Here is an 11,974-nt window from a genome sequence, read left to right on the forward strand (position 1 = left end):
CATTATAATAAATTTAATATAATAAAAAAAAATAATAAATATTTATTTTTATTTAAATATATTAATTTGTTAGGCTTAATAAGGTTTTTAAATAGTTCAGAATTTGACCTCTTTAACTAAATAGGTTCTAATGAAAGTCTTAACAAGAGTATTGGAATATGATTTTATAAAATTATTTTAACATAATTTTTTTTTTTTGTAGATTTTAAAAAACTTTGTAGCAATTTAATGATTTTAAAGATTTTTTTCAAAAGACATTGTAGGAATGTAATGATTTTTAAGATTTTTTTAAAAATAATTTTTCAATCAAGATTTTTTAATATGAATTTTAATGGATTTGTATCTTAAGAATTTATAAGATTTGAAAGGATTTTATTAGATTTTTAATGTGAATTTTCAAATGAAATAACATAATTAATAATAAAAAAATAACATAAATGACAAGGTTTGAAAAAAGAATAAAATTAATAATATTTTCAATCTTTTGATAAACAATTGATTCTAGTTTAATGTCCTCTTATGTAGGGATGGCAATGGGGCGGGTCGGGTACGGGTTTCATGATACTCGTCCCCGTCCGCGCGAGTCAAACCCATTCTCGTCGCCATACCCGTACCCATTGGGTATATGATTTTCATCCTCATCACCGTCCCCGTCGAGTATCGGGTATACCCATACCGTACCCGTACCCGTCAATTTTTTTATTTTTTATTTTTTGTAAAATAAAATATGATATTTTAATTTTTTTTTATTATATTATAATTATAATTAGGTTATTTCTTTATCTCATATTATAATAAATAATCACACATAAAAAAATATTAAAATTATTTAATATAATTAAATTAAAAGTGTGTATTATATTAAAAATGGGAACGGGGACGGGAACGGGGTGGGTAAGTACATACTCGTACCCGTACCCGGTCAAACCGGGTATTCCCCGTCGAAGTCAGGACGGGTTCGACTATTACCCGCGGGTACGGGTATATTTGCCATCCCTACTCTCATGTAATATTTATCTACTATGTATTTGTTGGGGTCACTCGAACAAATTTTCACAGGACCTACTCGAAAAAAGGATACCTGCCAGATGAGAAAATATTAGGATAGGATATAGGTATGCATGTATTCGAAGGTGGCTCGAAAATTTATAAAATGGAAAGAGGTTACTGGAGGTTTCTTGAGTAGTTTGAGTGGTTACGCCAAAGAGGTTACTACGTGATGTGTCGAAGGGATAAAAACGCGTGGAACAAGAGGTTACGAGAGGTTGCACTCAATTCACGGAAGTTGCTTAGTGGATAGCAGTTGTACATCCCACGATGAACCCACGTGAGGTTAACCGCTCCCAATAACCTTTATAAATAGGAAAAGCAAGCCATTTCTAGGAGGTCAAAAAAATCATACTTGAACTCTCCAAAGCACTCATTGCCTGGGCGTATGGCTTCCATGCACGAGATTGCTAGATATGACTTCTTGGCCACATTCTTTCTTCTTTTTTTTAGGTCTATTGTAGTCTAGTGTAGTTGTTTGTTACTTTTTTTTATCAGTACTTATTGTAATTCAACAAGCATGTGAATTGGACGATGATCTGCATTGCCAATATATATGTTATTCACTTGATATATTTGAATGTTTATGTTCATGAGAGTTATTTGTTGATAATTGTTGATGAACATATGGAGATCGGAACTTGCTAAATGAATTAGGACAATTATGGCTGTCTTTATCATCCTCTTAGAAACCTTATTTACACATACCTAAATTGAAACATTTTGCTAGTTCAAACGAAAAAGAATCCATAAACGAAATTCCCAGTAAAAAAATTGGCACGCCCGGTGGGACATGTTTAATTGAAAACATAATTGAACTAGTTTTAGGTATGTTTTATGAGATTTAGGAGTGGAAGAACCTTGTCTACGTCTAGCAGGAGAGAGGTGAATAATGATGATCAAGTAGATATAGAAAATAAAAATTCAAATCATAATCTAGAGAATACAATTGTCGTGACAAGGGGGGCAACATCGCCTCCTGTAATACCTGAGAATGTGGCTAGGAAAATAAATACATCACAAGGGTTTATAAATGCCACTCGAGAATACCCATGGGGTATGCCTCCAAATTGGTGAACTACTCAACCCATGCTTGTTGAGATCCCAATGCCTTATTTGGGGTCAAATCCACAAATGCATGTATCCTCACAAGGGTATAATCCCGCTCCAAACGGGATGGGTTTTATCATGCAAGACCTTTACCAACATGTGGGCACTAGCCAAGAAGGATCCTTGGTGCGACAGAGTAACTATGTTCCCATAGGTATAAGTAATCAAGCTATAATAGCCCTTTGACAACAGATAGATCATATTAATCATGACATGGTAAATTTACTATCAACCCAGATGCATAACATACTCACTCGTTTATATGAGTTGATAAATAAAATAGGTGATAAATAGGGGGATAGCCAACATTCGAGATCCATGAAGGCAAATCTAAACGACATAGATAATCAGGGTGGGAATGGTATTCCCCAAAATCTAGGAAGGCCTCATAGGAACCTCGAAGAAAACTTAGATCAGGTAGTAAAGAGGGTATTAAATAGACATGGTTTCGAGATAGGAAGAAAGGAACATCCTTATTTTGTGTCTGCCTTCCTAGAGTACATAACCCAGGCAAAATTGCCTAGAGGAATGACAATTCCAAAGTTCTCAAAATTCATGAGAGAATTGAATGAATCCACTATTGAGCATATAGCAAGGTACTTAGTCAAATGCAAGGATTTGGGGAACAATGAATACCTAAAGATGAAGTATTTCCCAAGTTCTTTGACTAAACATGCTTTTACATGGTTTACAACGTTACCTCCTAATTCGATTAATACATGGGCTTAGTTAGAAGGAAATTTTGACGAACATTTTTTTTCGGGGAGAAACCAAGGTAAGTATAGTCGATTTAATGAATATAAAAATAAAGCATCATGAAACATTAGATGACTATTTGAATAGATTCAGGCAGTTAAAATCTTGATGTTATACAAACATACCTGAACATGAATTGGTTAAAATAGATGCTACTGGATTAGACTTTTCAATTCGTAAAAAACTTGTGAATGAACAACTGAGGGATATGGCCCAGTTAGCAGAAAAAGTGAGAAGAATCGAATAGATTAAAATAGAGAAAGAAAAGTTAAGAAAGTTCGATAGGTTTGTTCGAAAAGAAAAAGTTGCTTATATAGATAATGAAGAGATCAACAAAGATACTAATTATGAGAATCTGAGTGAAGATTTTGAAGTAAATATAGCTGAATTACGTCCTGCTCCTACATATCAATGCCAAATGCTAAAACCAGGAGATAATGTGGAAGGGGGTACAACTAAACGATATAGTTTTGATGTAACCAAAGCTGATAAAATATTCGATATCCTATTAAAAGATAAGTAGATTGTACTTCCAAAAAACTATAAAATTCCTCCATTGGAGAAAATAAAAGGGAAAAAGTTTTATAAATATCATAACATGTATGGTCATTGGACTAATAATTGTGTACGTTTCAAGGATGTGATTGAAAAGGCGATTGTTGAGGGTCGTCTTGCTTTCGAGGAGAAAGATATGAAAGTAGATATTGATCCATTTACATTTCACATTGGGTATGTAGAACTTGTTTCGATAGGGATCAACATGGTCAAGGTTAACATTGATGAAGATGAAAATGTTGAACCCATCTCAGATGAAAAGTTGGAAGAACTGCAGGACGATTTCGCTAAGAAGAAGGAGCCAATATATCCAAAGCAGGGGGATAGTCTGATCGAATTCCTTTCTAAGAAGAAGGATACTAACAAAAAGGTCATGTTATGCCCTCGATATAGTGCAGTGTTCGATAGAGTTGCTGCTAAAGCTTTCAAGGAATCAGAGTTACTGAAAAGCTATAAAGCTGAAAAACTTCAAGAGAAGGCAAAGGAAAACACTGGGCTGACTATGAGGCAGATACACATGCCTCAGTATAATGCTCCAATAAGAAAAATGGAAATGCACAACTCATCGAGATTTGGCAATACCTTTGTGCCAAATGCGAATGTACTAGTAGGAAAGTGGATTGCACTACAGAGGCATATGGCTGGAATGGGTCAAGGAAAATAAGTCATGAACTATGTGGGACCCACATTCCAGGGAGCCCCTGGGAAGTTTTCGAATGTGCCTGGAAGTTATGGGCGTGGACTTAAGCAGAAGCCTTTCAATAATTTAACCAATACCCAATGGAGAAGGCAGCAAAGAATGAGCAAGGCTACATTCGAGGGTTTCAGGGGAAATCGTTTCTCAATCCCAGTGCCCCAAAAGGGTGACTCATCTTGAAAGTTCATGGAAGATGATGAAGACATGATAACTGATTGCTTCGAGAGTTGGTTTGAGGATTCCTTGGATGACATTTGTGGCATAGTGTCAATTTTGCCTTCTGAGTATGCTAGAGCCATGGAATCGGTAAATGAGCAAGAGGACATTCATAGGGAAGATTATTTCGATGATCCTAATTATGAATAAAAAATTGTGTGGGTTAATCAGATTTCTCGAGTTATCCCCAAGTTCAACTCAGTCGTGTTTGACTCGCCAACTAAGGAAATGAAGGCTCATCTGAAGCCTCTATTGTTGACTCTAATGATCGAAGGGCATGAGGTGAACAAAGTGTTGGTAGATGGGGGAGAAGCTATAAATATACTCCCAAGAATCATGCTTAAAAGGTTTGGAAAAACAGTAGCTGATTTGAAGCCTCACAATATTCTCATATCAGATTATGCAGGGAAGTCCTCACAACCTAAAATAATGATTTTACTTAATGTGTAGATAGGGAGTGTGAAAAGGATAACAATGTTTATCGTGACTCCGTCAAAAGTAAATTTTAATATGTTGCTAGGACGAGAATGGAAACACGGAGTTGGGGCAGTTCCTTTAACTGTTCACCAGAAGATCTTCTTCTGGAATGATGATGAAGGACTGGAAGTACTCGATGCTAACTAGAAAGAATATTAAGTGGGCATGTACTTCGCAGATCAACAACTAATTGTGTTTGCAAAAACTAAGCCTTTCGATGTTCATAATGCCACTATGTTAGAAGAAGAAGAAGGCTTTAAGAATATTTTTTGTTGGGATGTACAGAGAGGATTTGTTATTCTTTAAGTCGAGACTGAATCGGCTCAGGAGCAAGCATAACATACCGAGATCAATATTCAAGCTTTTTAGCTCGAATTTCGGCCTACGTGGTCGAACAAACGGCCGGAAGGGTCGAGGATGGTGAAGGCATCGAGGGGATTAATGATGCCTCGAGAATCTTAAGAGAGTGTGTGGACAAAACAGTTGGAATAGCCGAAGAAAAAGAAAAGGAAAAAACAAAAAATGATCGACAAAACCAGGGAGTCAAAGTTCAGCAAAAAGGGCCGCCAGAGCCTGAAACAAAGCTTGATTGTGTTTTCGATGATTCTCCTTTGGGATTCAAAAAGTCAAAGAGTGAAGAGTACAAGCTAGAGCCCAAGATCCATTAGAGGAAATCAACTTGGGTACCATCGAGAACAAGAAAATCACTTATATTATCAAGCTTTTGAAGGGGAGTCTAAGAGAAGGAGTTATTCGAGTGTTACACGAATATAAGGACTGTTTCGCTTGGGAGTATGAAGAAATGCCTGGTCTGGATCGAGGATTGGTGGAACATAGACTGGCAATAATTTCTGGAAAGAAACCAATGAAACAGAATCCTCAAAGGTTCACCCTTGAAGTAATTGACAAAATTAAAGAGGAAATCGAGAGGTTACTGAAAGCCAAGTTCATTCGTACTTTGAGATATGTTTAATGGGTATCTAATATTGTGCCTGTCATCAAGAAAAATGGGAAGCTCAGGGTGTGTATTGATTTTCGAGATCTCAATTTGGCTACACCCAAAGATGAGTACCCTATGCCTATTACTGAGACAATGATAGATGCAGTTGCAGGTAATGAAATCTTAAGTCTATTAGATGGATATTCTAGGTATAATCAAATTTACATTGCAACTAATGTTATATCAAAAATTGTTTTTCGATGTCCAGGAGCTTTAGGAGTTTACGAATGGGTGGTAATGCCATTTGGATTAAAAAATGCAGGTGCCACATATCAAAGGGCAATGAATTTAATATTTCATGATTTGATAGGTAAGTTTTTTCAAGTATATATTGATGACATAGTCATTGGGTCGAAACAAAAGGATGACCATTTATAGCATTTAAAGCTATCTTTCGAAAGAGTGAGAAAACATGGTTTAAAAAATGAACCCACTAAAATGTGCTTTTGGTGTCACAGCAGGAGAGTTTCTGGGATTCATCGTACATCAAAAGGGAATTGAAGTGGACAAAAACAAAACCAAGGCTATTATGGAGGCTAGGCCACCCTCGAACAAAAGGGAACTGCAATCTTTGTTAGGTAAGATAAACTTTCTCAGAAGGTTTATTTCAAATTTATCTGGAAAAACTAAGGTGTTCTCTCCTTTATTACGTTTAAAGAAAGAGGGGGCATTTCGATGGGAAGAAGAGCACCAGAGGGCACTCGAGGAAATTAAGTCTTATTTGGCTCTTCCTCCAGTAATAGCACAACCCTCTAAAGGAGGAGAACTGAAATTGTATGTTTCGGTCAACGATTCAACTATTGCGGGCATGCTGGCGCAAGACGATGATAATGGCATCGAGAGAGTTGTTTATTATCTAAGTAGAATGTTGGTAGGAGTAGAAAGTAGATATACTCCTTTAGAGAAACTATGTTTAAGTTTATATTTTGCTTGAACAAAGTTGAAGTATTATCTTAGACCTTTCGATGTATTGGTATTTTCTCGAAGTAATGTGATTAAATATATGTTGTGTAAACATGTGTTGCATTCTCGAATTGACAAATGGGCACTTGCATTGACAGAATATTCATTAACTTTCGTTCCTCTTAAATCGGTTAAGGGACAAGTAATTGAAAATTTTCTCACAGATCATTCGGATTTAACAGAACTAATAAGTTATGAAACCACAAAATCTTAGGAATTATTTTTTGATGGATCGAAACACGAGTTAGGAGCAGGAATCGGATTATTAATTATTTCCCCTAGTGAAATTCCCACAAAATTTTCATTAAGGAAAAAACCTGAATACTCAAATAATGAAACTGAATATGAAGCATTGATTATCGGGTTAAGGTTACTTAAATAATTGGGAGCAAGAAACATAATAATTCGAGGAGATTCTCAACTTGTGATTAAACAATTAACTCGAGAATACAAATACATAAGCGAAAGGCTACTAGAATGTAAATCTCGAGCCATAGCATTGTTAAACTCGTTTGATGAAGTTCAGTTGGAGCATATTGCTCGAAATGCAAATAGGATTGCTAATGAATTAGCTCAAACTGCATCTAGATATAAGATAAGTAAAAAATGTCTTGAATCTTTAATTTGTACAGAAAACGAGTTGAGTTACAATCAAGAAGGCTTCACCATCAACACCTCGAGCACTCAGGATTGGAGGAAAGAGTTAATCGAATATCTCCAAAACCCAAACTCAAAAGTCGAAAGAAAGATAAAATATCAGGCTCTTAATTATGTCATATTGAACAACGAGCTGTGCAAGAGAGGTTTTGACAGAATTTTATTTAAGTGCCTCAGAAGTCATGAAAGTTATATAGCTATGGCAGAAGTACACGAGGGTATTTGTGGAGCTCACCAAGAAGGAGAAAAAATGAAATGGACCTTGTCTAGAAAAGGGTACTATTGTCCAAGCATGATCAAGGATTGTATCGAATTTGCTAAAAGTTGCGAGGAGTGTCAAAAACATGGTCCAATACAGAGGTTACCAGCAAATGAGTTGCATTCTATTGTCAAACCATGGTCGTTTCGAGGGTGGGAAATTGATATAATAGGACAAATTCACCCACCATCTTCAAAGAACCATAGATACATAATAATAACTATATATTATTTTACAAAGTGGGTAGAGGCAATCCCATTGAAAGAGGTATACCAAAAAGAGATTTTAGATTTCATTGAAGACCATATCATAGTTTGGTTTGGAGTACCTCAGACAATCACTATGGATCAAGGTACAGTTTTTACAGGGCGAAAGGTTATGCAATACGCTCAGTCAAGAGGAATCAAGTTGGTTACTTAGACACCTTACTATGCACAAGCTAATGGCCAAGTCGAAGCTTCTAAAAAAGTAGTTATAGCATTAATTAAAAAACATATCTCGGGAAAGCCTTGAAATTGGCATGAAACATTGTTGCAAGTATTGTGGGCTTATAGAAATTCACCCAAGGATGCTACTCGAACAACGCCATACAAGTTGGTTTATGGTCACGAGGCAATATTTCCTATAGATATCAATTTACAATCTATTCAGGTCCAGAAGCAAAATGATCTACCAACTGAGGATTATTGGAACTCGATGTATGACAAGCTCGTCCAATTAGATGAATAAAGGATAATAGCATTACAAAATATCATTCAGTAAAAAGAAAAATTCGAAAGGACATACAACAAAAGAATTAAAATTCAGAGATTTGCAGTCGGAGATCTAGTATTAAAGACAATTCTTCCCATGGATCAAAAATCTCGATACTTAGGCAAGTGGTCGTGTAATTGGGAAGGTTCATTTGTAATTGATCAAGTGTAATCGAAAAATGCGTATGTAATTAAAGAGATAAATTCTAAGTCTACGAGCAGGGTAATTAACGGTAAATACTTGAAAAAATTCCATGAAAGATAATTGTATTGAAGAATGCATCACTTGAAACTCCTATAAGCCTGATAGGCTTGATCTAAGGTGTGTCTTCGAGAAGCACATTGGGTTTCTAGTCGCTTCTTGTGCTCAAGAGTTTTAGAGAGTCTTGAAGATATCTCCTTGCCCTCATCCTTAAGACGTTTTTGTCTTTGTAGCACTTCTTGGCTCTCCACTTTCAACGCAGTTTTCTTGGACCGAATATTTTCAAGCTCTTTTTGTAAAGCCTCGATGGTTTTTTCAGTGTCAGCCTCTTCTTGTTGCAACTTCCTCAAAGAAGGAATCATCTCCTCTGTGGATTTTTAGATGGAAAGTAACTCTTGCCTGAGATGTTCAAGCTTGGTTCGATCACCCTCAGTTTCTACTTCGATATGAGCTACCTCTTGAAAAGAGCTAGCCCATTTAGCTCGAAGTTCGTAAGCAAGGGTGAAAGGCTTCACGAATTCATGAAGTTCAGTATGGATTTCTTGAGGTAAATCTTGCAAAGCTAACAGGTCGTCTACCATTTTCTCGACTTCAAATTTAAAATTAAGGATCAAGAACGCTTGGTCCAAGTCGTCAACTTATGCTTTCGAGCGAAAGGCTTCCAGTAGGGGTTGAAAGGCAACAACAGATTCAGGCATTTTTTTCGACATCAAAGCCCCACTAGTCCAATTCTCCAACACATCAAAAATATTATCTACTTCAGCATCATCATTGAAAAAGCTAATTAAATCAAAATCAGCTGAAGGAATTGAAGCTGGAGGTGGCATAGAAGACTCGAGGTCATTCCTATCTAGTTTGGAAGAAGACGTAGCGAGTTGAGCTGAATCAGGGGTAACTATGGTTTCCCCTAAACAAAGAAAGAAAGATAAGTTATGAAGAAATATGTATAGGATAGCGAAAACGCAAATCATGCCAAGGGATTAATAGTGGATACATGTGCCAAGAAGAATGTCAGGTCTTAACTCGAAAGAAGGGGCATCACCTTGAGAGGACTGTCGAGGAGTTTCGATATCGACAAGGATGTTTGAATGAGGAATTTCAACACCAATAGGGACACCCAAGTTAGAGGCTTCAGCATTAACGGTGGTGTCCAGGGTCGAAGTCTCAACACCAGTAGGAAGCTCTACTTGAGGAGCATCCGCAATATTCTCAAGTGTAGGAGTAATGACCTGCGAAATGAGTGGTTAATCAAAAAATCTAGTATGAGTTATTGGCCCGAAAGAAATAATATATATATATATATATATATATATATATATATATATATATATATATATATATATATACTCACTTGAAAAGGAGTTTGATCAGAAATAGGGTTAAGATCTCTAAACAAATCCCGCGAAGAAGAAAGGCTGATAATTTTGACATCCTAAAGGCACAATGCTTGGTTAGTAAGAATGAATAAAACGGAAAGCAAGAAATACAATATAGCAAAGCCGTTTACCTTTTGAAGGGTGTCTTTCGAGATTCCTTGTAAAGAAGCAGCTCGAGGAAGAGATTTTATGGCATTTTTTAACAACCTCTCAACTTTTGGGGCCTTATCAGTTTTAGCCAAAGGATTTTTTTGTTTTTCTTTGTTTTTTCCCTTGTCAGACTTTTTTGTAGTAGAAGCCTGACAATCGAAAGATTAATAAATAGTGTGAACAAATGGGTAAGGGAGAATAGTAAACTTACTGTTTGGCCACTAGAAGAATCCATCTTGGTTTTCTTTTTCTTTGAGGGATCAAAATCCTAAAAAGGGAACAAGTTACAAAAAAAAGAACGGAGGAATTAAGGTATTCGAGTTCGAGCAACTGAGATGATGATGGCTACCTTGGAACGAATCGAGACCTTGTTTGAGGCTATCTTGCGCTTTCTAGATCGAAGCGGAACCTCTTGTTCTTCATCCTTGCTCTCCCATGGTTGAGCATCATCTAGATGCTAGGGAACTCGTTGAGCAAGGGCCACTGTTAATAGATAATTAAACGAGTTAACCTATATTCGAAAAAAAAAAAGTAAACCAAGAACAAACTAAGTTATCAGAAGTTTATTCTTTTTACCCAGATGTACAATTATTCTATCAACCCAAGAAAGTGGCCACCACTTGTTCCTGGGAAAATTGTGCACAGAACATCTCGCATAAGTAACTCGATCTTTTATAGGGATGCTTTTGTGCTCCAAGTAAAAGGGGTCGAGAGTCTTGACCCAAGGAGGATAAGACAAATATTTGGCTAAGCCAAAAAGGGCACTTGGAAGAGGAGGAACGTTTTTTGGACAAAACTTTTTGAAAGTTGTTCCTCCTCGAGGGTTAATAATTTTGTTTGTGAGCATGTTCTTTCACACCATTTTCGTCAAAGACACGGAGGCATCGAAAATGGTTCGAGGTAAGTCGTTGGGTTGATAACAAACTTTAAAATATTGCTCGAATTGGTAAATAACACTGCGATTCTTGTAAGTACCTAGAATTTTGGGTCCCTGTGTAGGAAAAAGATAATTGATCAGACACCGAAGGAAGTCCTCGAATGAGAAAAATTTATCGGTATAATACTTGAACCACCACACGAGGAAACATTTCGATACAAGAAAAGAGGGAGAAAAAATGAAGGAATAAGGGAAAGTTGTTTTTCCGGAGGCAAATCAAATCAGTTATGGCAGTGTAGTCACCCTTCTTGACACATGTCAGAATCAATCCTTTCTTGTTGTCGAAGAGGAAGGGGTTTCATTTGACACAAACCAAATTGTCTAATGAAAAGTTGTGGCTGGTAGGGGTAAACGCGCACATCTTTTTGTTTCATTCCCGAAAAGATAACATCCCACGATAGGAATCCGAGCCAAATATCTGCCATCTCTCGAGAAATGCACCCAACTTGGTTATGATTGCATAACCAAGCAGGACCCACCAAATTGGGCAGAATAAAAGGAGCTGGATCTTCCGAAAATTCTTTGAAACTAAGAATAGTTTGCACATATCTAGCAAAATTATCGGTAGACCTTTTTTGAGGAGTCAAAGCTGCTAATCTAGCCCCTTCGAGAGAATAAGTAATAGAAGACTGAAGGGGAGTCAGTTTAAGCTTCTACTCGAAAATGGTGTTAAGCCATAATTGAAGTAACCAGAGGGGTCCTGAAATATTCCTAGGTCCATTCTCACAGAACAAACTCTCTGAAGCTTCATCCAAGCAGGTGTATAGCGAAGCCAATAGAAATTTACTTAAACAAACTTTCCTTCGCAAATGTAAGGATT

At 36.6% G+C, this 11,974-nt stretch overlaps 1 protein-coding gene across 2 annotated transcripts; it reads right to left on the reverse strand.

The window, feature by feature from the left end:
- Positions 1–1,955: 1,955 nt before the first annotated feature.
- Positions 1,956–11,758, reverse strand: LOC109817923 (uncharacterized). 2 transcript variants are annotated; one of them, XM_020383276.3, is made up of 7 exons: positions 10,794–11,179; positions 10,567–10,700; positions 10,429–10,485; positions 10,199–10,366; positions 10,043–10,123; positions 9,734–9,920; positions 1,956–9,598 (listed from the first exon to the last, which is right to left on the reverse strand). In XM_020383276.3, exons 3-7 carry the CDS (start codon positions 10,450–10,452, stop codon positions 9,330–9,332), a joined length of 729 nt encoding a protein of 242 aa, XP_020238865.1. In that variant the 5' UTR covers positions 10,453–10,485; positions 10,567–10,700; positions 10,794–11,179; the 3' UTR covers positions 1,956–9,329. The 2 variants fall into 2 exon arrangements, with proteins under 2 accessions (XP_020238865.1, XP_082928676.1); XM_083072550.1 differs by lacking the exon at positions 10,043–10,123 and having other exon boundaries at positions 10,794–11,758.
- Between the last annotated feature and the right edge of the window lie 216 nt (positions 11,759–11,974).

Source organism: Cajanus cajan, chromosome 4 (assembly GCF_000230855.2).
Source record: "Cajanus cajan strain Asha chromosome 4, NIPB_CcT2T_4, whole genome shotgun sequence".
NCBI lineage: Eukaryota > Viridiplantae > Streptophyta > Magnoliopsida > Fabales > Fabaceae > Cajanus > Cajanus cajan.